General features: G+C 36.8%; 1 protein-coding gene across 9 annotated transcripts; it reads right to left on the bottom strand.

Moving 5' to 3' along the window:
• Positions 1-5,920: 5,920 nt before the first annotated feature.
• Positions 5,921-25,966, bottom strand: NUDT4 (nudix hydrolase 4). Of its 9 annotated transcripts, none has more exons than XM_083365744.1 (7): positions 24,882-25,961; positions 19,693-19,872; positions 17,619-17,729; positions 15,077-15,187; positions 14,438-14,482; positions 10,721-10,808; positions 5,921-8,660 (listed from the first exon to the last, which is right to left on the bottom strand). In XM_083365744.1, the coding sequence occupies exons 4-7, from the start codon at positions 15,128-15,130 to the stop codon at positions 8,458-8,460; spliced, it is 390 nt and encodes a 129-aa protein (XP_083221870.1). In that variant the 5' UTR covers positions 15,131-15,187; positions 17,619-17,729; positions 19,693-19,872; positions 24,882-25,961; the 3' UTR covers positions 5,921-8,457. The 9 variants fall into 9 exon arrangements, with proteins under 9 accessions (XP_083221870.1, XP_083221871.1, XP_083221873.1 ...); XM_083365745.1 differs by lacking the exon at positions 24,882-25,961 and adding an exon at positions 23,941-24,126; XM_083365747.1 differs by lacking the exon at positions 17,619-17,729 and having other exon boundaries at positions 10,721-10,805.
• Between the last annotated feature and the right edge of the window lie 570 nt (positions 25,967-26,536).

The raw sequence follows: 26,536 nt of genomic DNA, 5'->3' as shown, positions 1-26,536 counted from the left end.
AAGCCATGTAGGGCTTTATAGGTAAGGACCAGCACCTTGAATCTCACCCGGAGGGCAACCGGTAACCAATGCAGCTCGCACAGGAGGGGTGTAATATGGGAGTGTCGGGATGCTCCCATCACAACCCGCACGGCCGGGTTACCCTCTATTTCAGGGGTGTCAAACTCAATTTCATTGAGGGCCGCATCAGCATTGCGGTTGCCCTCAAGGGGCCGGGTGGGCATGGCCTACTGGGTGGGCGTGGCCAGCTCTACATCGTTCGCATCAAGGGTGCCTATGGGGGCCTGGGCAGGAGTGGGACAGATCTGAGGGTCTCTGGGCCAGGGCCAAGGCAGTGGGGGCCGTTCCGTCACTGTTTCCAGGATGGCTTCGCGGGCCACATGAAACCACTTTGCGGGCCGGATCTGGCCCCCGGGCCTTGTGTTTGACATGTCTGCTCTATTTTAAAGAGATGTGTATATATACATTTCTACATAGTATTTTGTTGGCAGTGTATATATTTCTGCAGAACACTCAGAATTCATTTATATACACTGTGTGTGCATGTGTGTGTGTATGTATGTATATGTTGAACTCAAGCATTCTATAGGGAGAACAGTTAAAATTTTCAAGAAAGCCTCGTGGATTCTAGCTCTGTTGACAAGTGAGGATTCAAAAAGTATAGATTTTTTAAAAATTTTAAATCTGAATCATATAACATTAAAACTTGCCAGGCATGAAAGACCTGGTCTACACATGAAGGTTCAATTAAACTGATTTATTGCTAAACCTATGCCCAGGAATCTTCTCAATAGTCAGCACCTGGTTAGAGTTAGATAAGGGTCAAGAACCCTCAAGGGGGGGGGGGGAGTTGGATTTAATTTGCTTGTGGCTAAGTAGGAATTTTAGGTTGATTCCCCCTTGGCCAAGTGTGATTAAACACACAAGGAATTTGTCTCCAATACAGAAGCATTCAGTGTACTTGCAAAGGAACAGAGAAAACAACAACAATAATAATATAGGAACTGCCTATATACTCAGATGCTACCTTAACAGTTCTTAGGTCCCTGGTTAGGACTTGAACTGTTAAGTTTTTACCAGTCCCAGGCTTTGAATCAAATTGAAAATTTAACACCATCATAATCATCATCATCATAATCATAATAATATACCAATAAAAGGGGGAAGTAAAGATAATTTTCACTCCATGTCCAAGTTCTGCCATTCCTTATCTTACAAAAATCAAGCCCACCCTTCTTTTTTAAGTCCAGAAATATATTGTAGTTGAAGGTATTTGAAATTTATTTCTGAAATTGATTAAAGGAATGATTTAATATCTGTTATCAAATTGTGCTGTGTGCTCTTTTGTCCAATCCAACTTATGGAAGTAACTTACTCTGAAACAGTCATGGTAGATGTGCAATGTTCAGTTATTGATTTATGAATAGGTCAAATACTCTGGATATATCTGAGCTGAGTTGTCTATTGTTATTATACTGATGAGAAGGGTTGGATGATTCTATCCTCTACAAATAGGCCTTTGAAAAACTTAATAATGTTTGTTTTTTAAGATAGGAAATTTTAAGCAGAAAGATTGGGCTCTTTGAAGTAGATGTATTCCGTATTATTATGATTCTAAAAACAAACAATATTTCTATTTAATCCAGTAAATGTTTATGAATTATAAGATTAAATTGAAATTATTGTCTTCTTTACAAAGCCAATTCCTGTACTTGCAATACTTGCAATACTTGAGAATGGAAATCCCTGAAAACACAGCACAGCACATGTATATGCTTCGCATGGATAAGTTTTTTAGCTGACGAGTAAACAATAATTATGCCCTAAGGAAAGTGAGGATTGGATCCTTTCTAAAAGAAGTTTATTTTTAACGCATTATGGTTTTATAAATAGTCTGATTTAGTTAAATCGTGGTTATATGTATAATAATCTTCCGTGTACATTCCTACCATTTTATGGTTATTTTAAAATGCCTGATAGGATCTGTTTGACATTTTTTACTGTAATGTTATGACATTGAAATAAAAGGAAGAGTGATTATTCATTATACAGTGAGCTTTTCATTGGAGACTCCCCCTCTTAAAAATAAGGCTGGCACTATCACATTAATTTTTGTTTCCTTTGCACAGATATTTAAAAATGTAGATTTTCCCTAACCAGATAACTAAACTACAGAATTTCATTACCTCTTTATGTAGGTAGGCAGGAGCAAACAGTTGCAAATTTGACAAATGCTGGACATGCCAAAGGAGGATAGAGATTAATTTATTCATGCCAGCCCCTTTAAGCTATCAGGAGCAGGGCTTTAAAATAACCCCCTCTGATACTTCTGTCAAAGCACACTGTCCAACTAAAGAGAGAAGCCATGTTAGTAGTAGCAATTAACCATCTGTCCTTTTCTTGTGCCCTCCCAAATAGGCAATCTAGAATGCCAGCTCAGCCCCAACTTTAAGCAGCAGGTTTTCTTGATAGAAGCTGGCTCCTATGCTTTCTACTTGGCATTTCTGTTGGAAGAGATGGCTCAGCTCATCAGGGAAATCAGCTATTTTAAGGCTGGGCCTCTTTATGAACGGTTGGTAGAGTTTAATAAGTTTTTATATAACACTTCCTTTTGTGGTGTTTTCTCTTTGTTATCAGCTTGTTTTCACTTTTTCCCATGCCCTTCCTTGCCTTTCCGTGTTAAAACCTTACAGTAAGTCTGAATTTATTCTCTGGTTAAGTCTTACTCCCAGGAAGGCTGGGGTTTTCCCTTCATGTATATGTGGAAGAATTATCTATCACCTTTTTAATCAGTTGAATCATTACCTGTTTCTAGTAGTAATTCATTGGGATTCATGTTTAATGACTATGTTTACTTATTTTTTGGTTGACAACATAAAGTACACTTGATTTGTTGGAAGCCACCATTTGATCTGATGCTGAAATACCAGTGTGATTTGTCATTATCACTCAGACCAGTTTTGTTGTGTTTGAAAGTGAAGTTTTGTACATAGATCACTTTAGATAACAAAGGATTATAACTTGGGTGGTACCATGATTGGATCTTCTACTGGACTCTGAAGCATTTAAAGTTTTGAATAATTCAGATACAGCGATCCCATATTTGCTTTCAGTTTGAAAAGGGATTAAGATTCAGCATGTTCTGTGAGAAGTCTGTTACCTTAGGATGTCACCTTTACGAGGGCATCATATGATAGGGAAAGAGGGCTGAGCAAAGCATGCTTAGGTAAAATGAAGAGTTGAGTTCTCAAATAACTATATTCTGAAGTTGAGTATAAATATGACAAAGGGAGTCCATGGCTTGATGACAGTACCATTTTCTTACCTTATTTTACTGCTTCATAAAGAAAAATATTTAGAGTTGACAATCATTAATCTTGATCCTAAAAATTAGAACAAGGAAGTTTATATAGCAATCTATTTTTCACTCCATGCTGTAATATATGATAAACTGTAGGGATAACTTGTTTGTTTTTTAATGCTCAGCTAAAGAGTTTTCATTCTCAAGGCATGAAGGAAACATGAATATTCAGAAATAATATGAGCTGAGAAGTACTACAAATATTCTTGGTTAGGAATTCTTGAAGGAACAGGCAGAAGAATGTTTCAGTGAAAGCTTTTCTCTACTACTGTTCCAGTTGTCAGCATATTGATTCTTGCTTATAAACATATTTTTTTTTCTTCACCTGGGGACTTTCCTATTTAATTGGGTGGTCCACCTGAATCCATAATCTGGTGAACAGGACAATTCTTCACAGTAAGTGTAAGAGCTTGATTATTGGTAAGTGCAGCTGACATGAGAGCGATTTATTACTTTATTATATAGCACTCTACAAAACTGGCCAAACAGTGCAGTTAATGAAAGCTAGGTAGTGACTGACAAGCAAGAACAGGGGTGTCAAACTGCTGGCCCGCGGGCTGCTTTCATCATACTGAAGCCACACCCACCCCATTGCTGGCAATGCAAAGTGTCGCGATACGTTGAGACACGTCATGTGGTTTGACACCTGTGAGCAATGACTAGTCCACATAGGTGCCCTACAAAAATCCATTAAAGTCTTAGGATTCTGGTGCTGTTGATGTTGCAGGCTCTCAAGAGAATGGTGTTATCTAGGCTTGTTTCTGTGTGGCAGTATGCTTGTGTAGTTAATGTGAAGTCAAATAATTCAGCTTTCTCGTTTTTAGAGTATACTTCAAGTATATTCTAAGTACCTTGTGCATTATTAGCTTGTGGTTTATAAAAACTTCCAAGCTAACATGTTGAGGCCATGATCTCTGCATCAATCTCTTCTGAAGATTGATGACATGATTTGTACTTTTGATTGTTTTGGGAGATTATTTTTGGTAAGTTTGCAAGTTTCAGCCATCAGCATAGGAGCTGCTTCTTTTCCTCCAGAATTTTCAGTCATATATGCATTCTGTTATTGTATGTACTTCTGGTATACTAGTAGGAACTACTATAGCTGATGTGAATGATAACAGACTCACAGCACTGTCTGCAGTTTTCACATTCAAGACATGAAGACTGTGCCCAATTCAGTTGTCATTGTAGAGATTGTTGCATCCCTACAATGTTGCTTGAACTTACTGTCCTGTCTCATTTTTGCAGTGATTTTGACTTTTATGCTTCCTCCTGCCATTTTGTGGTGAGGGTGAGGAGACAAGACTGTGGATGAATACTAGAAGTCCACGAGACAAATCAGCAACATGAGGCAGATGATCTGAATGGGTCTCCTCCTTTGTGCTGGTATAGGGCAAATGTTTTTTAGGCTCCTGTGCCCTTTTGTCTGAGTGCAGATTGTCAAAGGCCTATTTTGAATCAAATTCCAAACATTACCTCATTGACCCTGTAGATCAGGAGTGTCAAACTGCCAGCCTATGGGCCGGACACGTCATGCGGAAGCCATGCCCACCACATTGCCGGCAATGGCAAAACTGTCCCGATACATTGTGCAACGTCACGAGTTTGACATGCCTTGTTGTTAGCTGTGAAGTTGTGTCCGGCCCATTGCGACCCTATGGACAAAGTTCCTCCAGGCCTTCCTGTCCTCTACCATCTTCTGGAGTCCATTTAAGCTCACGCCTACTGCTTCAGTGACTCCATCCAGCCACCTCATTCTCTGTCGTCCCCTTCTTTTATTGCCCTCAATCTTTCCCAGCATTAGGCTCTTCTCCAGTGAGTCCTTCCTTCTCATTAGGTGGCCAAAGTATTTGAGTTTTAGCTTCAGGATCTGGCCTTCTAAAGAGCAGTCAGGATTGATCTCCTCTAGGACTGACCGGTTTGATCGCCTTGCAGTCCAAGGGACTCGCAGGAGTCTTCTCCAGCACCACAGTTCAAAGGCCTTTGACATGCCTACTGTAGATTATTAATCAGCATAGCTCTCCAGATCAATCATCTTTATTTGATCAAACTGCAAGTGCTGTATACTAAGCCTTGGACATTCTGTAAGCAATACAGAATATTAATGTGCGGTACATAACTAGAAGTATAGGATTTTTTTTAGCTAAAATGGCAACAACAAAGTTTGGGTATCTGATCTGGTAGTAGATTTTCCAGCTCTCAACAAGAAAATGGCATATTTTTAAGCAAGTGCAAACAACAGGGCATCATTCCTAAAGGACAAGAAAGCAAAGAATATTTTCTACATACTACACTACAAAGATTGTTATACTCCTTCTAAGGGCACTTGGTGAGATGAACTGCAGCTCATGAAAACTTATGCCTTTTAATAAAACATACCAGTCATTGAAAAAGTGGTTACCAGGCGCCTGATACTTTGTATGCATAGATCAAACTGGGCTCTCCCCCTGCAAAGTTTACAATGAGAAGCACTTTCGGTAGATGAGAATTGGATTAGAATTTAGTATTTGCGGATTTTAGATCAGATAAGCACTGCTTAATCATGTCACTAAACTTCGTAAAAAGGAACAGCAGTCTTTGGAAAGTGTTTATTTTTTATTTGAGGTTTCTTTCGGATATAAAAAGGTCAAAATTCTTACATCAGTCTTTAAAAGAAAGTCATGCTCAGCTCAAAAAGTTTACAACTTGAATTCTAGTGTTTTCTCTGTGTGTATGTACACTTTCAGGAGCACATTGAACAATTGTTTCAAACATTTTAATAGCTTTGGTAGCTTGCAGTAAACACAAAATTTTAATTTTTTGATTCTTATAAGACCTGTTCCCAACTACTTGTTCTCTATAACAAACTTTTGTACATGAAAATCCAAATCAATTTCCATTCCTCACTAAAGAACAAGTTTTGTTCTACATCCTAGTTCTACAATATTTCAATACTTTGACAATTTATAGAAAACCATGCTCTTTTTATTAGTTATAAAAGGTTTTATCTTGGCCAGAGGTCTTTGCTGTTATATCTGACATACCTATTGCCCTGCCTATACCTGCAAATTAGTACAGTTAAGGGTTACTTTGGATTCAGTTTAGAACGTAAGCTGAACGCTTGTCTGGCAACTATATTTTTCCTAAATCAATTTCAAAGCACTGCACAGCCTGCAAATTATAGATTTAAAGAATGTTAACTTTATTCAATGAACTTGCAAATTCAGGAAATTGAACAATGGAAATTTCTTATCCTGTGTATCATGTTGCAAGAGAGATATCGGAAAACTGAGGAGGGTATAATTATTTTAAATTGCATAGGCTAAAGAGATCTGTACATCAGTGTAACTATGTGGCACGGCAGCCTGAAGTATTTATAAGCAATCACCTTTGATTTAGTTAGCATAAACTGTACATTTTTACATAGTATGTAACAATAGAAAGCAAAATAACCATGCATCACTAATAGGCGGTTTCTATTAGCTTAGATTATATTCCAAAAATGTTGAGATGAAGCTGTTAAGAATTACAGATTTGGTTTGCTATTCTGTTCATCACTATGATAATGTGAGACATTTTCTCACTTTTACAACCATATGGTCAATAAACTATTGAATAATAAATAGAAATGTGGGTCTGAACAGCCAGGTTAGGATTGTACATTACTTGTAACTAATCACTTCCCCATTCCAGTTAACACAAGGTTTTTGTATTAAGTCTGCATTCTCATTTTGACTTTACATGGGGCTCTTTAAAACTGATTGTGGCCTATGATTCCCACCATCATCTAAGTTACTAAAATTTCAAGGTTCTTAATCTATGGCAGAACTTCGTATCAATCCTCTATTACTACTATTTAGATTCTTAAATGAAAACTCACAACTGTTCTTATATTTTACAGATGTTCCTTATTTAAATTCATCCATATGGCACATTATTATTTTCATCTTACTAGAGAAAGTTATTTTTAAAAAAATTGCAACAGTAAGTGGTTATTTCATAGCAGCATTACATAGTGTGTAGTCCCCACCTGTTTTTAGGCATAACTTATCCCTTTAACAGCTGTGTAATAAAATAACAGAAAAATCTGAAGATATATTAAAGAAATTGAGCTATTGAAATTCTGGCTTGCTGTGTCACTATTAAGACATGAAAGTTATAGGTGGCAACCCAAATGGGTGAACAATAGTATTTACATTACATTTACTTTCCACTTTACACTTTACATCTGTTGAATTATTTACAGTTAATTTATATTACATATGAAGAATGAGAAACAAGAAATTTTTACAACGGAAGTAGTTTACCTCAACCAAAACTCTGTCTTTACAGAAAAATGGAAATATAGTGTAGATGCTTTAAAAAAAATTGTGAAATTACAACTTGTTACTGTTTAGAGTAAAAACATGCATGCTTTAGTGGCAGATGTGAAAACATTTCAATGTTTTGATATGGCCTGCTTGCCCCTTTAACCCTCCCAAACAGATCTTCCAAATAATACGATTCATATAATGTATAAAATGACTGAAAAAAGTTGGAATGGTCTCCAGTAATTAATTAAACCCGCTGGAACTGCAAAGAAAGTTTGGCAATAAGTAGCAAAAGTGAAAAAAATGGCATTTTGTGGTATCTGCCAAATTTAACCAAAATCCTTAACGAGCAATATGAAGAACCGATAAAAGTTAAAACAGCATTGATATACTGATTTTTCTATGAAACAATTTAAAGGAGGAAGCTTAACACTGAAGGCACTTTGTTGGTTTCATGCCTTAACTCCTCCAACTAATTTAATTTTGACCTTGGGAAACAACAATGAATGGGATAAAGCAATATAATTATTTGAGAAAGTTTAAGAAACTGAATTAAGTCAAATGTCAAGTTTCAAATTCACTCTTTGAATTAGGTACTATGTTTAAAAATGAAAAAAGACCATTTAAGGCATCTTTAAAAATCCCTGTATGGCTTTGATTTGCCAAAACACATTGCTAAAAAGTAAAGAAAAAAGACTGAACATAAAGTATTCACGGACTCCAAGATTTTGGTTACAATACACACAGCACAGGATCACTAATACATTTCCACTTGTGATGGAAGAACATGAAAAAGTAACTCAGAATTTATCTTATAGTAGATGGTAGCCCAGAGGTTTGTGCTGAAGTAACATAGAGAGAACTATTATCAGGGTGGGAAGAAACTACAGGGTTTCCATTGGTAGATGGACACCCAAGTTTCAATTTTTCCAAATACTCTGCATGTACAGGCTTATGACACTGAAGGACCTTGATTGCATCCTCAACTTTAAACCATTCTCTCTTCCTTCCTGTGAGGATAGAAAGATAATATTTTAAGGTTCAACTTGTTTGAAACTTACCACTAGTATTATAACCTAAGTCATTTAGGTGAGATAGCTGGTGTAGAAATTCATTAAGTAAACTACTGAAGTTCCTTCATTTCATTATTTAACAAGTTGCATATAAAAATATGAGTTAAAACACTCCAGAAATTTCAGATGTATTCTTAAAATACATCTGGGCAAGACCTAATCATACAGGTAGTCCTCAGCTTGCAACAGTTCATTTAGTGATCAAAGTTATGACAACATTGAAAAAATGAGTGCTGTTTTTCACACTTAAGACTGTTGCAACATCCCCATGGTCACATGATCAAAATTCAGACTTGGCAATTGACTCATATTTATGACCAATGCAGTGTCCCGGGTCATGTGATCACCTTTTGCAATTCCTAATAAAAGTCAATGGGGAAGCCAGATTCACTTAACAACTGTGTTACTAACTTAAGAACTGCAGTGACTCTGAGAAAATCATAAAATGGGGCAAAATTCACTTAAATGTCTTAAGACCTGTGCAACAAAATGGAGGATGCTGGGCCTTTGCAAGTTTTAGCTGTTTGCCTGATTGCCTACAGAGGCAGTCTACGGTCTTGCCGAGGTGTAGGCAACCTTGGCTCTTTTATGACTTGTGGACTTCAATACCCAGAATTCCTGAACCAGCCATACTGACTCAGGAATTCTGGAAATTGGAAGTCCACCAAGTCATACAAGAGCCAAGGTTGCCTACACCTGGTCTAGCCTTTAAGAAGTCCTAGCTGGATTCTACAGGTGGACAGTTAAAGCCTGCAAAGACCCAGCATCCTCCACTTTGTTGCACAAGTCTCTAGTTGTCTAAATTTTGGGGATTTTCCAGTTCAAGGGGAAAAGTTGCAGAAAGATTTTTTCTTGCTTGCTTCTGTTCTTCTATTCTTTACCATGGAGTCAAGATAAGGTTTTTTTTAAAAGGGATAGAGATTGGACAGCAGAGGCAGGGAGTTTAGTTTTGCACCTAATTTTGGGGAGGCGAAGAAAGATCGACAACTGCTTCCTCCCAGCTTTTGTTTTCTTTATTGAAGAACTATGGCTTTCTGGGGGAGGAAGGGGGTTAAACCAAGGGAAAGGTTTTGAGAAGCTCATCCAGAAGCTGCCGTCTGCTCACAGAAGCTGGCTTCCTAAAACCTTGCAAAAGGCAGGAGAGGTGTTGAACCTCCTACTGACCAGCTGATGGGATAGAAAGCTCTGAAAGCAGCTGTCATTTGCACAAGGAATTGTTGGGGTGCTGAAAATGGCAGCTGCTTCAATGAGAGAGGCAGGGGAGCACTACAGCATCCCCATGGTCTGTTATAAGGACAAATGATGTGGGAGCACTGTAGCCCTTCTATTTTTCCTTATGATTCTAGTGAATTTTTATGCCCATGTTTTGCAAGTCAGCACAATTATCTATGTGAGACCCATTCAATACATTTGGGAAAATCCTTCAGAGTACTTCCGGTAACATAATGCCCCCTTTAAAACAACTTAGTATCATCAGCAAATTTGGTCAACTTATTGTTTGCCTATAAACCTGGATAATTTGTAAGTTTTACAAAACGTAAACAAGAACTTTTTCACAGTATTTTGTTATACTTTTTAAATAGAAGTATTTTTTACTTTAAAATTTTAAATTTTAATATATTTAAGAAAAGCTTAATTGTGAGAATCAAGGTTATTGCTTGCAAGCTGGCAAAATCTTCATCTCTGTATATGAAATGTTTCTGTATATCTTAGCATCTTAATGAATAAGGATCTTTAACATTTGGAGTTATAAACAATGTGAAAAACTAAGCATTTGGGCTGCATGATTTAGGTTGTTGATTTGCTCCCTTGTCAGTAACATACCTGTGTACTCCACATACACACACATACACACTCTGAAAGTATGTTTACAACTTAAATGACATGGTATTGCAACTTGAGCGAACATTTCCTAAAAATAACATTTCCTAAATGTAACATTCTAAAAACACTTTTGTTTTAAATGTTTAGCATATATAAGGCAGAAAAAGTCTTGCCTATATTTACTGAATCTTCCCAGTCTTCCAGGATTTCAGTCACTATGAGAACATAAACGTAAGTCCTATGCTTCCGGTCTTGATTCTGCTTTAGTATGAAAAAAGATAACAGAAATACGTTTAATTTACATTTGCAATATCAGATGTATTAACATTATTTACATCTCATTTCTCCATAGTAAACAGTACTCAGGGTGGTTGACAATTCATGAGTTAGCATAATTCTAAAAAAGCAACATTATTCTGAATTTGTATCAGGATACTGTATAATATGTAGCTTTTAGCTGGTAGGATGCAGTTTTGATACGATTAGGAATCCAAGCTTTCATAGAACAATATGAGCATGCTTGGGATACAACTGAATTGGGGCTGAACTTGTTGCATATTACCAAAATGTGCCAAAATTGTGTGATGTTTTTAATTTTAGTAATGAGTGCTGCATGTTGCACCAGTATGATTAAAGACAGGCCTAATAATTACTACAACATTGATGGGCTGGAAGGGACCTTAGTGGTCTTCTAGTCCAGCCCGCTGCTCAAGCAGGAGCATCTATACCATCTCAGACAAGTGACCGTCCAGTCTCTTCTTACAAACCTCCAGTGATGGAGCACCATGATTTCTGAAGGCAAACTGTTCCACTGGTTATTCACTGTTCTAAGTGAATATAATAGGGTGGTGGGGAGTTTAATTAGATGACTTAAGCGAGTGGACAAAAGTATTAAAAATGGGCGATTTAGAGGCCTTACAATAAAAGAGAATGAGGATTTTTTGGGATATTTGCTTAGGGAAAAGGTTGAATGTGGCACAGACATTTGGAGAAAAAAACCTCATAGGAAGAAATGAAAAAAAAAACTAAAGTGAAAGAATGGCTATTGAAAGTTTGTCCTGTATAAAGAAAACAAATCTCTATGTACAAAAAAATAAGAGAGATGAAATATTAAGATAAAAAGGAACTGAGAAATATTGAAATGAATTATATATATATATATATATATATATATATATATATATATATATATATATATATATATATATATATATATATATATATATATATATATAGGAAATGGTAGATATAATAGAATGGAAATAAATGCTATTAATGTTAATGTTCAGAAAAATATGTCAAATACTGTGAGACTGTCTAAATATTGTAAGGTTGTAAATATAGTGTAATATAAAAATTTAAAATATGTAATGATTTTTGCTTATATAATAGCTGTGTTACTTGTTTATTAGGTTGTGAAAAATATTCCTTGTCTGATAATTGTGTGATGAGAAAGAATGGCATTCTTCCAAAAAGAAAAGTAAAAAATCCTAATCCAAAAACTACAGTAAAATTAGTTTGTCAAGTGTGCCTGACAGAATTCTGGCTGAAAGGGTAAAATAGGGGAGAATAAACAACATTGGACCAGTGTACTGAAACTTTATATTGGGCATATGATGTGCATTCATATATTTGTTCTTGAAAAGGTAACAAGAATTGTATGAATATGAGCATATAATAAAATAAATAGGCGTGGCAGGGAGTAAGACATGGATGTGTGATTAGAACTTGACACTTTAATAAGTCAATAAAAATGCTTGTGAGGTTAGAAGTGTATTGGCTGAGTACATGAATACAGCATTTAACATAAATGTTAGTAGAAAGGTAATAGATATTATGTGATTTGATGCAAGGAATGAATATGTCAAAAGAAGCAGAAGTAGGAAAACTGGTATGTACAGTATAACAGGATATTTTTGTCCACTTTGTTATCTGGAAGAGAGAACAGTGTAGCTAAAGAAACATAAAAGCTGAATACTGTGGAAATGAATTACTTAAGCAGAATATATAGTGAAACAAGGAAAACATAGGTCAAAAATAAGAGCAAAGTCAATGCTCTGAATATAAAAGTGTGTGACCAGAATGAAAGAAGTATGTTGATATACAGGTAGTCTTTGACTTACAACCACAATTGAGCCCAAATTGTGTTGTTAAGTGAGACACTTGTTAAGTGAATTTTGACCCCTTTTACGACCTTCCTCGCTACAATTAAGTTAATCACCGCAGTTGATAAATTAGTAACCAAGTTGTTAAGTAAATCTGGCTCCCCTATTGACTTTGCTTGTCAGAAGGTTGCAAAAGGGGATCATATGATCCTGGGATACTGCAACAGTCATAAATATGAACCAGTAGCCAAACATCTGAATTTTGATAACACGATCATGGGGATGCTGCAAAGGTTGTGTAACTTTGCAAAATGGTCGTAAGTCACATTTTTCAGTGCCATTGTAAATTTGAACAATCATTAAAAGAACTGTTGTAAGTCGAGGACTACCTGTAGTTTGATCACACAGATGGAATGATTGAAAAGTGAAGACCAAAGAAATCTATAATTGAGGGGGGAAGGAATTGAGAGGAAGGGGACTGAGAAAGTCATGGTTGTATGGAGTTAATGAGATTTTCAGAAAGAGAACAAAAAAAAAAATGTATGAAACATTGTAGCGATATAGAAACAGATAATTTGTAAAGATAAAAACATATGGAGAGGTGAATATTGTAAGTGCAATCTGGATTTAACTATTTTGTGTTCTTTTATGTTAGATCTTCAAATTATTTTGCTATTTCTTCCTCCACCTCTGCCCCTTTAAGTAATACTGCTCACCCTAATCCCAAAGGAAATAATGTGATGAGAATGTACATACAGTGCAACAAAATATAGTCGACATGATTGGTGTTAATGGTTAACAGTCATTATAGAAACAAGGTAAAAAACTAGAAAAAAGCAAAATGTATAATATTATAAAAGACTAGAATGAGTCTGCAATTCTAAAAGTAATATTAGTTTTCCTTGTATGCTTGGAAAGAGAAATATAAATGCTACAAATATGGTTCTGCTTTATCTACTGGGCTTTTATTGAATTTGCAAATAGTGGTCTACGGGATTTAACAGAATATGCTATGTCCAGGAATTGCACAAAAGTTAATTATCTCAGTTGTTTTCACAGCAAAACTCTTCACAAATGCAAAAATCCCTTTCCTTGAAGTTTTAAAGCAACTTTATTCTGTTTTGAAAGCTGTCCTCTTTTGTGGGCGTGTATGTCTATACCAGACACTTCCACTGGGACTGCCAGCAAAGCAAAGCAGCCATGGATGCATACAAGCATGGACAACCTTGGACTGCAAATCTTCTAATAGCTATGTCTGCTTTACCCAAATGTTTATAGAAGTGCTTTCTTTAAATATTCTCATTGCTTTTCAGTGGAGATAGTAATGATTTCAGCCTAACTGAATTTCAAAAATAACAACTTTGTAAACTGGAGAAAGTAGTATCCGATAAATACTAGATATTTTCTCATTTTTGTATTATGATATTGTTCCATTGCTAAATCTGATTTTTAAGAAGTCCAACTATTTAAATTATCAATTCTTCATTCAAGTAATTTTAGATGTGTTTCCTTCTGCCCCTAATAAGTACAACTGAAAACCTGGTTATTCGAGCTTGCCGGCCTGGACTGAGGGATTGGGATTTTAAATTTTAGAATTTGATTTACTTGGTTTGGGGCTAAATTTAATTTAATTTATTTTTAACTTTGTATGCCATGTTTTAACTGCCCTGTACACCGCCCTGAGTCCTTTGGGAGAAGGGCGGTATATAAATGTAATTAAATAAATAAATAAACTGCACACTAATTTTCTATAATATGTTGCCAAGAAAAATTTAAAAGGCTCACCTCAAATATTCCCAACAATCTGCCAAGTTTTCCTTTTACTCCAGCCTGCAAGAAATAAGGCAATCAGACTTTTTTTTAAAAAAAAATTATAGACAATCCTTGTATTCTTACAATATAACTTCTAGGAGGGATGTAATTGTGGGGAGGAAAACCACCCTCATTTTGTAATTCTAGTAGTTAGGTTCAATTTAGATACAAAACCTTCTAACAAAGGTTCCTGTTTACTTATTTTCATAGGACTTGCATGCAGGAAAATGTAACTAATAAGGCAGATGAAAGTTTGGAGAAATTTAGCACACTTAAATAGCAACCAGTTTTGTTCTTCAAGAAAATACTTGATAAGAATCATATTACTGAGAAAAACATTTTGATTTCTGGATCTTGCAAAACCCACTGGCACTATCATAAAGGAATATTATACATCTGGTAGCAATGTAGTATTTTCATTCAGATGAGTCTAGCATGTAACTGTTTTACACTTATGGACTGGAAAAAGGATGCAAGTATGATTCTTTCTAGATGTATCTGAAACATGAGTTCTTTCTACCTTATATACCAGAAGGAATGAATTAGTAATAAAGATCCTGAAAAAAAAACAGCCACAAATTATCTCAAACTGGGAATTCTGAATCATTTTACCTCTTCATAAACTTCTCTGACAGCAGCACCACCTGGTTCTTCTTCAGGTTCCATTCCTCCACCTGGAACAATCCACTGATCTGGGTACCGGCTACTGCTTACTAATAGCACCTATGAATAAAATAACCAATTAATATAGTAACCCTAATACTATCAGAAAATAATAAAGAAAAGAAAGTAATTTAAAGGCCAAGTTAAAGAGACATGCTTTGATACTTCTTGAAAAAAAAACCTAGCAAAAACCAATTGTAACTCTGAGTATATTCCAATTTTGGAAATAATGATGAAGAAATTCCCGCAATAAGTAGGTCTTGCAATGATAGCCTCCTCAAACAGACTATAGTGTATCTTAATAATAAGATAGGAAGTACCTTTGGTGGCTAGGTATAATTTTCAACAACTGAAGGCTTTAATGGTTGCAATCCACAACTTGGAATTAAACCTAACATTGTCATTGACAAATTAGAAGATTTCTATTAGAAGATATTAGAAAATAAGACAACTTAAACCTGTGAACTTCTGTTCCTTTGAGACTTAAATGCTAGAATGGAGCTTGGATAGTTTTTAATCTCTTGCAGCTCTTCCATTCAGCTTCTGATCCTAAAGCAAGTCCATGAATGTGTCCCCCCCCCCCCAAAAAAAACCCCACACACAGAGAGCTAGAAATTAGAACATTAGAGCTCAGTTGTCCAGAGCAAAAGCAATCACTGGAAATTAGCCAAGTTATTGAAAATTACACCAGATTAATTTAATATATGATATCCTGAAGCAGTTTGCCTAGACTCCTTTACTGTACACTCTGATCTCTTGTTAGACTCAGGTCTTCAATCTATGTGCTGGACTTGACTATTTCTTGTGGATTGAATATCATGGTAATGGAACATTCTTGTCACTGACTACCTAAAAAAAATTCTTTGGTTCATTCCGAAGCTGTGGGACTAGACAGAAAATCAGTACAAATATTCAATTAGGGATATGCTATGTTTTGTAATTAAGCTTTAAAACATACTTCAACTTGGACATGGCTATGTACAACTATGAACACTTTTAAAAAAAAGAAAAGCTGTATTTTTTCCCTGGGCTTACATGCTAGAGCATCCCCTCTCATCCAATCTGAGTAAAGAAGTGCCAACATGGTATGATGAAGTGCCTTGGAATAGGCGGAACTATGTTGTTAAGACTCCTTAACTCATATTCATATTTTTATAAGCTAAAGTAATTACACTGTGTGAGCCAAGAAAAAAGAGTAGTTTAAAGAGATGATTGACAGGTATAATATGGGCACTCATGCCTCTTTTTTGCTTTTAATACAAAGAAGCGCATACCCCTATTTTCACTACTAGATAAGATTTTGATACCAGTTAATGTTAGTCTAACGGTGAGATTATGCAATTATGTAAACTTTGGATGTTTAAGAATAGCACTTCATATAAGTGCACTGCAATAGGCACACTATGAGCTTGCATATTTGTTTCCAACTCTAATGCATTAAATATAATTAAGCAAATTTCATGGTATCATTTCTACCTAAAAAAATAGGGAACAATATCAGATGTATTCCTAAACTATGAATTCAGATTTTTTTTTAAAGTCAACTATATTTTCCAGAACAAAACAAAGTCCCATGAGTTAGAATAGTATATACTAGTATTCAGGGGTTACTTCACTCTATACTTCTGCCCTGCAATATTTTCATTATTCGCACTACTTTGTCTTATCTGAAAAGCAAAGAAGTGATTAGTTCTTACAGAGAAAAAATCTATGGAGCACTATTGACCACAGTGTTTGTTGTCCCCTAACTCCATTTTGTGAACATAAGTAAAACTACTGTTAATACAGCATTCCAAGCCTTAATTGGATAGTCTGCAAGGACATCAAAGCTAGTGAATCAAAAGCTGATAGGTCTAAATAAACTAAGTCCTACTCATCCAATTCCCAAGAACTAAGGGAACCAAATCTGTGTTAATTTCAAGTATCAGAGGAAATCCTCCTGAGTAACGGATTCTCCATCATATCCACCAAACAAAGGGCATATGTGTTGAAGATCCCTGCCTTGGGCAGAAAGCTGGATTAGAGTGTTCCTTATAATTCCATGATTCTAATTTTGTATTTTACATGCAATTAAAGCAGGTCACCAAATGTTCTAGCTTCTCTTTAATATTAGGGCCATGGGGCTGCTACATAGTGTAGGAAAGCATTAGCAATCCATCCACACAGCTATAAGAAGGGCAGAGGGTAAACTTTCTTCACTGTACCGGCAATCACGAGGATGATTCTGTTTCTAGAAAGAGAGCTGGGGTCAGATGATCATAACTTATTAAATCAAGAAAATGTTTCTAAAACTGATGTTTTAAATTTAATATCTGATGGGAATTTTTGTAAGATCAAAGCAGTATAAAATAACATTTTACTAGACAAAAGAACACATTTTAAATTAACTTTTATGAAGATGAAATATAAACTCTTAAGAATTCAAGTATTTACATGTTTACATAGGCTGTCAAGCCACAAAAAATTCATTGTTTCAACTATGCTCTCTTACCTATGTCAGTTTGGCTCTTTCCTAATGTACCAGGACAGTATGTCAAAATTCTCTAGCCATGTTGATAGGGAAATCTAGGGATTGCTACTTCAGCAATTTCATGATACTAGGCTGTAGAAAATTGGTTTGCACCATTAATAATCTCTTTTCTGCCAAATAAGTTTCTTCTTCTCACATGAGCTATGATTCTTACATTATATTCTCTTACAACATATAACTTTAACCACCTTAACAACAAATTATATCCATGGAAATCCTTTAACTATTGTTAGATAGATCTTGTATAAGACCAATGGGAAATAAAGGTAGAAAGTATCAACTGATGTAAATGAATTGAGCCATGTTTCAATTTGCACTGGATCTTTTTTTAAAAAATAATCAGTGTATGATTTATTTTCTATTTCTTCTCAAATAGCAGCACAAATTAAACATTTTATTTAGACTGAAGTAGCTTTTAGGTATATAGCCAAGAAAGTTTTAGAATAAACTGGTTAATCTGTTGAAAAACCTAGACATAGTATATTTTCTTCATGATTATAAATGTTAGTGCTTATGAAGGGCACTCACATTTAGATACTGTGGTCACAGCCAGGTATACTTTATAATTTTTAGACTTCTACTGCCTTATTTCTTCAATTTTAGGTACATTATTTTAAGTTTATTTTTCTCCCATCCAACAGAATTTTTATAGGTATATCAGAAAACATGTTTTTTTCATCAGATGAAACTTGTTTTCCCCCAAATGAAGGAAAACATGTTTTTATATTCATCTGAGTAACCACCAACAATAATGAATCTGATTATTTTTCCGAGTGAAATAATCCAGCTTAATGAAAATGTTTCATTCAGCATTTATATTGTTCAGCTTGTGATCAGCGATCCCAATTACTAATACAAGGAAGGAGTCATTGTTTGGCTTGCCTGAAGCTTGAAAATACAACTTTGTACTATTATATAAGAGTCAAATTCATGAACTACCAATACACGGCACTGTTTTCAGTAACTGCCACTAGAAAATGGAAAAAATGTAAGCAGTGAAAGAAATTACTTGTATTAAGAATTTTACATAAAATTAATTTGCATTCCTATAGTCAAAATTATGTTAAAAACATGAGCAGCCTTAAAGATCAAAGCATTAATTTATCATGGAATTCTTATAAATTAAGAAGTGAAAGGAACCTTTTAAGCTACTGAAGCTTTTTTGCTCAGTGTGGAAATCCAATTTAAAGCATACACAATAAATGATTATCCGGCTTCTCTTGAACCTATCTAATACAGGAGAATTCCTTACTTTCTTTGGGATCTGGTTCTATTTCTGAACTGTTTTTATTGTGAATAAAAAGCATCAATATGGTGCCCTTTTACATACCTTGGATTGTATACACTTGAATATATACTGTTGAAGTTTTCTTTTCTCAAGAAAAAACGTACTCCATTTTCTTTCCCTCCTCACAAAATTTAGTTACCAGACCTTTATTATTCATGTTGTTTTTCCTTGAACTTATTCCAGTTTTCAAAAATCTTTTTTAAAATGAATATTCAGAACACCTGAGGTAGGGTTTGCTAATGCAAACATGTTATAACTATAACTACCTGTAATTTGGAATATAATTGTCTTGTTATGCCAAATAGGACAGGAATTTTTTTGTTTAGACCACGGGTGTCAAACCTGCCACATCACGTGACATGTCGTGACATATTGCGACTCTTTTTGCATTGCTGGCAATGGGGTGGACGGCTTAGGTATGATGAAACCGGCCTGTGGGCCGGCAGTTTAACACCCCTGATTTAGACTATACTTTTAATCAAAATAGTTTGAATAGTGAATTACATATCTTTCAAAAGATGCCTTGGCTATCTTAGAACTACATAAAACTGGATGTCAAAACTACAAGCAAAAAAGGTGCCTGAATTGATTCCACATATATGTAGGAATAATCCTATTTGAATGAATGTCTTGGAACACATTTAAGCAACTTGCTGGTTATTTATAATCTTTTGATATATATTCATGTTTAAATGTCTGGTGGTAACAAAGCACAGTGTGCATATGTAATATTAAAAAGTTACTCACAGTCCCACTGGAGTCAAGTCTAATGAAAACTTTTGTCAAAATTTTACTCCTCAGCAAACTAAAGATTCTTCTAAGAGCGAATAATCACCACAACCCTGGATTCAAGTCACTCATTTGTTGCTCTTCCACAGCAAATTATTTGCACACTACTTTTCAAAGTTTGAGGGAGAAATCACAGCACTGTAAAACACAAAAGAAGCTATGTTCAGTCCATAGTTCTGGACATGCCTATTTTTGTGGGAAGGGGAAATGTCTAAGTATTCAATTTTTTTTGTTCTCAAACATCTTTTGCATTTAAAATATTATTTTTTCTCATGACGCTCCCAAGTTATTTTATAACAGAATAGACAAATGAAGCAAATATTACAGATTAGAACCACACAGTATGATAAGCCATAATGTGGTATCTTGTGCAATGCATGAAGCCCTATGGAACACACACTATCTTTAGATTCTGAAAAGAATGTAGTATTAAACATGCTTATTTCAATTAACTCTAGAAATAAAAAAAAAGTTTTAGCAGTCCACAGAATCTGATAAAAATGGTTCCTTTGGCTACTATAAGGGTTATATAGTGCAACCTCCAAACATAATATTCTCATTTTATTTTTACTATAATTATTGATCATCTAAATAGTTTATAGGCATTAATACATATCAAAGAGAAAATGAAAAATTTTAATCTGGACATTTGCAGCCTAGACAAAAAGTTTTTAAGCCCACAACTATTGCAACTATTTCCAGTTCCATGGATCAACTACTAAAGTATTTCATATTTCAATCCAAGCAAGAAAGGTGGCTTGGCATAGCATTATGTTATCAGTTGGCAAAATCATATTCAAACATAATGATGCCCATATACTAGGAGAAAAATGACAACGTTCCAGATAGGTCAGACAATATTCAAAAGTCCATTAAATAATCTAGATTTTTCACAATATAAGAGGCAAGGCTTTTTTCCACTACTACAGAAATTCATAGCATTTCCTGAAAAGAATTATAATTTAATCTAAATGATGTTCAAAGAATCATAACAGTCTGTTTCGTCATAACATGGTTTCAGTCACAAGTTAAATTTAAAATGTTAAGAAGTTCATCTCTATAGAAACATATCCTACAATATCGACACGAGCAATACAACAGGGATTTTCATATTGTGAGAAAACACACTTGTCAACTAGAATACCCTTACTATATAAAATATATATTATTTCAATCCTGTTGGAGATTCAGAAATAATCCTCTACATTACTGGGAACAGTAAGTTTTAGACTTCTGCAGAAGTCAAATGAAAATCCCAAGGAGTTTCTTACAATGAACAGGCAGAAAGAATACTGTCATGCTATAACTGCTGTGTAGAAAGTCAAAATGTAACAGTTACTTAAAAAGGATTCAAATTTTTCTAATTTGTTTTGTAACAAAACAGTTTGATTTATATTTTTCTTAGCACCTACACATTTTTTGCTTTCATTATGGCTATATACACTTATTTGGAAGAACTGAAAAAGAACACAGGATTTGGCATAGATTTAATAAACAGTCCCTAATGAAGTTCTGAGACAGAACATCCTTTTAAAAAGAAAAGTGAATTGCTTAAGAATTACTGCTTATTTTAATGTAACATTAGACATAAGATGTTTTTCCTACATTCCTGAAAACAATAGAATATTTCCTTATCCCCAGATCTTTATCTTTACTAAATACTTAGTCTCTTGTTTCTTTCTTTAAATTTTAGGAAGTGGATATGCCAAAATACTCAGAAAAGTAAAACTAGTTAGTTGTAAGATATGCCTTAGAGTTAGGGTGTTTTTTGCCTTGAAAAGTGAATTACTGAAACTTATACATGCAACTAAAACTTGCTGAGTAGTTCACTTTTAATACAACAACAGCTCCCTCTACAGTTTTAAAATTGTCTGAGAAGTTTAACTGCAAGATCATATTGTCAAGACAACACAGGTATGTATGCTAGTTTCTAACAGTATTTTTCTTCCTATCTTCTTCAGTGGCTTCACAGATGAACTCTATCACTCAATGTTTTGTGAATTTCATGGTCAGACTTCTAAATGAAACACAAGTAGCTGCAGCCATTCTTAATTTTTAGGTTCTTGGAATACTTTTGAAGCAAGTTCCACTCGTTCAGGGGGAGGAGAGGAATGATGCTGGTAGCGTATTCAATTGAATAGGTAGGAGTGATGAATGGATCACTGACCCATGTACAGCCACACTGCAGACTAAACTACACAAGATTATTTTAATTAAGAATATACTGAGCTCCTTAGGCAACCTAATAAAATGTTTTTATGAGAACGTCTGTATCTATTCTTTTTGGATGGCAAAGTTCTAAATATTCAAAATATAATATGAATATGATTTCATGATCATCCTTAGTAGATGGTTTGGTAATAAATCAAAAAATATCTAATGTATCCAAGTCCTTTTTGGATTCAAGACTCCTGCAATAATTATGTGAATATATCTCTAACTAAATGATCCCCACAACAATTTCTCTAATACTGTAACTGAATTTCTTCAATGTATTGTAAATCTTAATTTTTAAAAGCTACTTTTTAATAAATCTATATTAATATGTTAGGAAAGGTGTTCAAATGGTTCTGAACAGATACATTATAACTACCATTAACATGCTATAAGATTGGTGGGGGAAAAGGAGGAAAAACATACAAGAAAAGCTATAACAACCCTATAAAACAGTTATATAACTATAATCATACAACTTTAAATTCTTGTTATTTTATACAAGTAAAGTCTAGCAATATTAAGTTCTTCACCAGTAAGATATAACAGTACTGGACGGTTACTGAAGTGCATTATGGAATTATAGTAAGTTGATACAGTTAGTTAGGCCTGTTTTTGTAGATTTTCTTATAGCTTATATGACAAGAATACTATGTGACTGCTATATTATATAGAAGTAGTATATCTTTTCTTCCCTCAACTTCAAATAACACCTACTACTCAACAAAGATACAGAGAAAATATTTATTCATATTCTGTACTTTAGAAATAGCAGAGAATCAAATGTTTATAAGAAAATTATCTGAAATTGTTTCATAACGTAGATCAGTGGCCCCCAATCTTTTGAGCACTAGGGACCAGTTCCATGGAGAGAGGTTTTTCTGAGGACTGGAAAGGGCTGCCTGTATCCTGTGGCTAGGGCTACACTTATTTGGCCAGCCCAGTTTCTGGCATGCTATGGACGGTGCTGGTCCATGGATCTACCGGTGGTTGGGAAACCCTGGCTTAGGTAAAATAAGGGACACAAAGTATACTACTTTGTATTTAAATGTATCCTCATACTTTTATGTCACTTTGAATAAACCTGAGAAGTGACAGCTAGGTTTTAATGAAATGGAGCTGATTTTTTAAAATATAATTAGCTTCAAAAAACAAAGGTTAATTCAACAACAATTAATCAAGTATTGAGACTTTAATCATTTTTTAAAAAGTTCCTTCAGGTATCAATACTAACAATACCTTTTTTGTCAATGATGGTTGTTTTTGGAAGTGCTAAAACCTTTCTAGTAGTTTGATATATTGTCAAGAATGATTACCATCTCTGGAATGCAAAAATCCTGACATCCAGTAGATGACATCAAAGTAACATGGAAAAGCCTGACTCTGCAGCCATCTAATGGTTACCCATATTTCTGCAACCAGTTATGGTATATCTAACTAGAATAGTCAAAGCAATTTTGTGTACGTGTTTGTACTTTTGAAGCAAAATACAGCTTTTCAAAATTTAGTAAAATTACACTGCATTTTGTATTATTCAGTTTCAAATAGTACTTCAATGTATATGAAAACAAATCTACCCATAGATTTTAACCCAGATATTTTATTTAAGCACTTCATATATAATCATGCTTCAAGTCAGTTTCTTATCTTTGAACTACCTGGTTTAATTTAATAGGAAATAGTGGAATCCTTCGTGCTGTTTGCTTGCAGATGTTTCATTACCCATTAGTACGTTGATGTTACCTAACTGGGTAATGAAAATGTGCCGACCAACTACGGTACAAAATTCAGAGATCACCAAGGTCTCCACAGTTCAACCCTAGGTTACGGTTATTATTATTATTATTATTTTCTATTGGCAATAGCAAATGGTTACTTAGGTAATACAGGCCATTCAGAACACATGACACGACGACAAAAATGGGGCAGGAAAATCGCCAGGAGCAAGTTTCACGGATTAGAGTTGCATAAATAGGCACTACTGCCGCCTACCTGTCTGCTTTAGAAGTCAAGGGAGGAGGGGAAGGGGCTTTGAAACTAGAAACTAGTGGCGGTCTCAAAAGCAACTTGATCGCCCGACTCTCAAGAGGGCGCTGAACTCGGGGCCCTTGCCGATTTCGGAGACAGCCAGATCAGTCCGGCTAGCGAGCGCTGAAAGCACGTTGGTTCTAACCTCGCCCACGGGGTGGATGACCTGCAGCAGAGGTCTTCAAACTCGGCCTTTTTTATGACTCGTGGACTTCAACTCCCAGAATTCCTCAGCCAGGCATGCCTGGCTGAGGAATTCTGGGAGTTGAAGTCCACGAGTCATAAAAAAGGCCGAGTTTGAAGACCCCGGAGTCCTGCAGCAATCTCTCTCACACACACGTGGAGCCTTTCCTAGCGCTCTCTCCCCCGCCCGGCCCTGGCTACAGCCCCCGAGTCCTCTAACTAAGGCTGCCCGCGGAGAGCTACTGCCGACGCCCACTGGCGACCCGCAATCCCTGCGTCCCAGAACGGCGAGTTGGGCTGTCTAGGGCAGGGGTCGGCAACCTCGGCTCTTTTATGACTCGTGGACTTCAACTCCCAGAATTCCTGAGCCAGCTATGCTGGCTCAGGAATTCTGGGAGTTGAAGTCCACGAGTCATAAAAGAGCCGAGGTTGCCGACCCCTGGTCTAGGGAAAAGATCTTGCGAAGGAGACGGGCAGGGACCGACGGGGCTCGCCAGGGGGCGACAGGCTAATTCCTTCCGGCAGACACCGCACACAAAGGAGCCGAACGGACTTGATGGCCGGCGGCGGAGGAAAGGGAAGAAGGAGCGAGCGGGTCTGGGCGCGGCAGCCCCCCCTCCCCCGACTCCCGAGGAGGAGCCGAGGGGTAACCCCGACTGCTTTGCTTCTCCTCCGAGCCGCCTCCCGCCTCCCGCCGCAGCCTTGCAGAACCCGGCTCTCACCTCCTCCTCCCTCTCGCTGCGGAAGCACAAGCACGCCGCCCGCTTCTTGAAACCCTCCCGGTCGTAGGTCCGCGTCTGGTTTGGCTTGAATTTCATCATAGAGGCAGGAACGCCAACGCCAACGCCGCCGCCGCCTACTACTCCAGCCCCCGGCACGCCCGCCCGCCCGTCCGTGTGGAAGGGAAGCGAAGGACGAGGGAGGCCCCAGCGGGCTCCCCTTCTCTCTTCGGTCCAACCCGAGGACCCCGATGGGGCGAGCGAACCCTTTTTCCTCGTCAGGAGGCGAAGCGAACGCTCCTCAGGGGAAGAGAGCGCCGCGCACAGCTGTGGCAGTGGAGCTGGCGACGCCGCGGCCACTCAGGAACCCACGCCGCGCCATGGAGCCCCGCCGTCTGTTGTCTTTCCTGGCCGCCGCCTCCTCGGTCTCCTTCGACACTGCAGCCGCGACCCGGCCCGAGCGCTCCCTCCGGCCGCAGCTCCTCCCGCTTCACTCAGTCCCTGTCCTTCATCCGGTCCCCGGAAAGCGCCGCTTCTGCGGCGCCGTAGCCACTATTTAACTGTAACGCACATTCCTCCACCCGCCCGCAACCTCCCGGCCTCTCGGACACAGTGCGCAGGCGCCGGACCCGCCTCTGAGGGGCGACACGAGGGAGGAAAGGGGCTGGGTCGAGGTCGAAGTAATTCAGAGAAGCTAAGGGAGGAGGGAGAGGGGGGGCGGGGAAAGGGCGTGGCTAGAAGCCATCGCCCACCCTGCCTTCCTCAGCCGGCCTCAGACCGCTATGTCGTTTGGCTCCGAATGAGCGAGAACGATGCCAGAGAATAGAGGGCGTGGCTTTGTGGAAGTGGGCCCGCTTACCTCGCCTTTCTCTCCGGCTTTTCCTAATGAAAAGATCTCCAGGCTTTAAGATCCATTATCCGCTTCCGCCAGGGTTGTTCTTCAGGGTGGAAAAGATCGATAGGGATAGCGCTACCGCGCCCCGAACTAGATTAACCGATATGAGACAATTTCTTTAGTAATCTTCATGCACGCTGTGGTTTCATCGCACCTGATTTTCGGCCGCGTAAAAAGATGAATGAGTAGGAAGAAATTGCGCTCTGCCAAAGCATTTTTGCTAGTAGCTGGGCTCATCTTTCGTTGGCTATATTTCCACAGCATGCGAACCCCGGATTGTTTGTTGAAATCCCCCATTGCCTGGATTTGCACAACGCACTAACCAATGATCTATATGCCAATCTAACTGCTTATGCTCAATGCTGTAAGTTACTCACAGGTTGTGGAACTGTTTAAACATCGTTTTGAGATGGATCAGTTTTATATTTTGAATCTGGGTGCGTGGGTTTTCAGCTTCTGGAATCTCAGATCTTTTGTGTTCCTGTAATTTTGCTTCAAGTTGCACCTGAAAGCAGAATAGGTTGAAGAGAGGTGTAAGGTGCCATGATTCAATTTAGGATGCAAGGTTAGAAAAGAATGGCTGCATTTATTTCCTCTTTTAGGAGAAATGATTCTAAATTAGATAAATTTCATACAGCATGGTCTTATACTGTTAGTGGATACACTGAAGTAATTATTAAATAAGAATTATTACTTATAAAATTCATTATTACACATAATCATGACTTGTTTATTACAAAATAAAATGAAATCAGATAATCTA

This window comes from Vipera ursinii (assembly GCF_947247035.1).
Source record: "Vipera ursinii genome assembly, chromosome: 6".
In the NCBI taxonomy this organism is placed as follows: domain Eukaryota; kingdom Metazoa; phylum Chordata; class Lepidosauria; order Squamata; family Viperidae; genus Vipera; species Vipera ursinii.
The sequence above is the reverse complement of the archived record's forward strand: the minus strand, read 5'-3'. Positions and strand labels throughout refer to the sequence as shown.